The sequence below is a fragment of the Otolemur garnettii genome, unplaced genomic scaffold, assembly GCF_000181295.1.
Source record: "Otolemur garnettii isolate 467f Iridium unplaced genomic scaffold, OtoGar3 scaffold00044, whole genome shotgun sequence".
Taxonomy (NCBI): Eukaryota; Metazoa; Chordata; class Mammalia; order Primates; family Galagidae; genus Otolemur; species Otolemur garnettii.
This window is the reverse complement of record NW_003852439.1, coordinates 7755106-7758022: the sequence shown is the minus strand read 5'-3', so window position 1 is coordinate 7758022 and position 2917 is coordinate 7755106. Positions and strand designations below refer to the sequence as shown.

Sequence of the window (2917 nt, the reverse complement as noted above, 5' to 3'; positions counted from 1 at the left end):
GGAGTGGAGGTCTTGGCCAGGAGACCCCTGGATGAGTTCAGGGAAGTTGATGACAGGTAATAAGGTGCTCTCCTCAGTGCTAAGAGCAGGTCTTCCCTTTTCTTCTAGGAGCTACCTGTTTGCAGATGAGAGACTGGCAAATCGTGTTCCCGTGAGCCATTATTGGGATGAGAGTGAGCCCCGGCTTTTCGTGTGTGAAGCTGCAATGCAAGAAGCACAGAGCACCCAGCTGCAGGCTGCAGACAAGCAGCCCTACGCCAGCCCCACGGTACCATCTGCTGCATCATGTTTGTTAGTCTGTTTGCCAGACTTAAGAGCTTCCTAATGGCATTTATGGGAAAGTGGTCACACAGTCCATTGACATGGAGTACAGTGTCTACCTCTTGATTCCCACCGGGGGAGCATCACTGGGACATCTAAACTGTTACTCTGTGTTTATAATTGCTAAATCTATTTTGAATGCTATAGAAAAGTTGGTGGGGAGGGTATGTCCTCTGAGGTTTGCTATTCTACCTGTCTAGTCTGGCCCAGTGTTGTATTTTGGTTCTCTTGTTATTCCAACTGTTAGTCTCTCACTAGGGCAGAGAGTCTTAACTGAAACAGTTAACATGAACTAACTAACCCCATGGTGTTGGCACATCCTGTGATTAAATCCTAGGGACCATGTCACACTCCTCACTCAATCCACAATGTTCCACATCATCAGACAAGGCTGATTCCCACCCAGCCTGATTCACCTGTACATCAGTCCCCACCCTTTGCCACAACCAGCTCCCAGACTCTATGGGGCCTCCCACTTCCACTATGATGAGCTCAGAATTTAACCCTGAGCTCTGTTTCCCTGCCACCACTGGGGGTGGGTGGGAGGAGAGAGCCTGACACTTTCCAAGTCTTATGTCTTATATCTGGTGGGATATCTGACAGTCCCTAGAGAAGTCCCCTGTTCTACATGTGCCTCTCTGTAGCCCATTAATTCCAAGAGGAATTTACAAGTAGGGTCCTCAAATAAGTCAGGAAAGGGCAGTTTGCCCTAACACTTGAGGACCTGACTCCATGCCAAAGGATTTCCCTTACCAGGACAGGAAGAGTTTGGACCCCCTCAGATACCTATGTTAGTGTTGATACCCTGAGATTTTCAGGAGCAAATCTAGTCTTTGATTCTGAAACAGTGAATGGTAGAATATATCAAGGTGGCATCTTTATCATCGAAATGGGGGAAACAAAATAACAGAGGCATCCTGCAATTTCTTCAAGATAGGTGTGGGGGTGACTCTAGGTGAATAATGAGAAGCACACGGGTAATGATCTGCATCAGGGCAGTTTGATCAAATACCTGTTCTTGTGTTTTCTGGTGACTATTTGCAATCACAGAGATTTGCACTGCAGTAGCAAGGACAGGTTTTGCTTTCCCTTCACCATTTATTGGCTCCTGTTCTGTACCCATCCAGGCAGCTCAGCCAGCAGAGTGTAAGACTTGTTAGTTCCTGTTCAGAGAGCACATAGTACTGTTTTTTTCTGGTTCCAAATAATACATGGCAGACCCAGCAGAGCACTTAGTTTCTTGGTTGTATGTTACTTAGAAGCAGAGGAGAGACACTTTTCATTGTCGGTATTGTTTATTTTTAAATCAGAATAACGAAATTGAAGGGGAAAACTTTTAAAACGCAAGAACTCTTGTGGGTTTCAGTCACCAACTCAGGGTGGACTTGTTAGTCTTTACTATAAGAAAACCAGTCATTTGGGAGGGTCTAGTGGTTGCAAAATAAATGAGATGCATCATTCCAGAAGATGAGCTGGTTTTTCCAAAGTTGAGAACACCTAGTAGAGCCTGGTGTGTGGTGGTCACATGCCCCAAGGACAAGAGCTGATTGACTCTCTGTGTACTCTCCTTCTCTGGATATATAAATATTCTGGCAGTGAAAATGGAAAGTAGAAGCAAAATAGAAAATTATATTGCCAAACTAAAAACTAAACAATATTTTTCTTTCTCTCCCAGGCAGAAGTTATGATTCTGTCATTCTTCATTTCCGAAGAACATGGTCTCTTGCTTCATGACAGCTTCCCTCGGCCTTCTGCCTACCAAACTCTTCTGGGGATGCAAGTGCCCCATTATTACTTCACAAAAAAGGTACAAATCTCGTGAAATGTACACAGGTATTTCCTGTTCTTCCCTTTTGTTTGGCTGGGTTCATGCAAGTGTCCCAGGGCACTGAAGTGTGAGTTAGCCCTCAGGGTTCCACTGGGCTCACCTCTCCATTGACAAGCTCAGTCATGTGATACAAAGTGTCACCTGAAATCCCAGCAAACACTGAAGTCTTTTGTGGTGGGAAAAATTAGAAATGGTTTTGCTGGCTCGGCGCCTGTGACTCAAGTGGCTAAGGTGCCAGCCACATACACCTAAGGTGGTGGGTTCGAATCCAGCCCACACCCGTCAAACAACAATGATGGCTGCAACCAAAGAATGGTTGAGGCTTTGAGGCTCTGCCTTAAAAAAAAAAAAAAAAAAAAAAAAAAGAAATGGTTTTGCTCTTGGGATAGACAGAAGTCACACAGTCACCTGCTGAGCAGTATCACTAGGTGAGGAACCTCTTGTCGTAACTCATGGCCCTTCCCAATTGGCTTTTCCCCATAAGGCCTTAACACTTTTCAGCCTTTCTTTTTCACACTAACTGCTGTTTTAAAATTATGTGTTCCTTCTGGGAACCACCTGTAATCCCAGCACTTTGGGAGGTTGAGGCAGGAGGATCGCTTGAGCCCAGGAGTTTGAAACTGCAGTGAGCTGTGATTATGCCACTGAACTCCAGCCTAGGTGACAGGGTAAGACTCTTTTTTTTTTTTTTTTTTGAGACAGAGCCTCAAGCTGTCCCCCTGGGTAGAGTGCCGTGGCATTACAGCTCACAGCAACCTCCAACTCCTG

The 2917-nt window shown here is 45.4% G+C and overlaps 1 protein-coding gene across 1 annotated transcript in view; it reads left to right on the top strand.

Annotated features, from left to right (window-relative positions):
- IFT140 (intraflagellar transport 140) overlaps positions 1-2917 on the top strand; it is a 51269-nt gene that overhangs the window by 44677 nt on the left and 3675 nt on the right. The window contains exons 16-17 of the mRNA XM_023513799.1: positions 109-268; positions 1997-2128. Of these exons, the coding sequence (XP_023369567.1) occupies positions 109-268; positions 1997-2128 (292 nt within the window). The remainder of the gene's footprint in view (positions 1-108; positions 269-1996; positions 2129-2917) is intronic.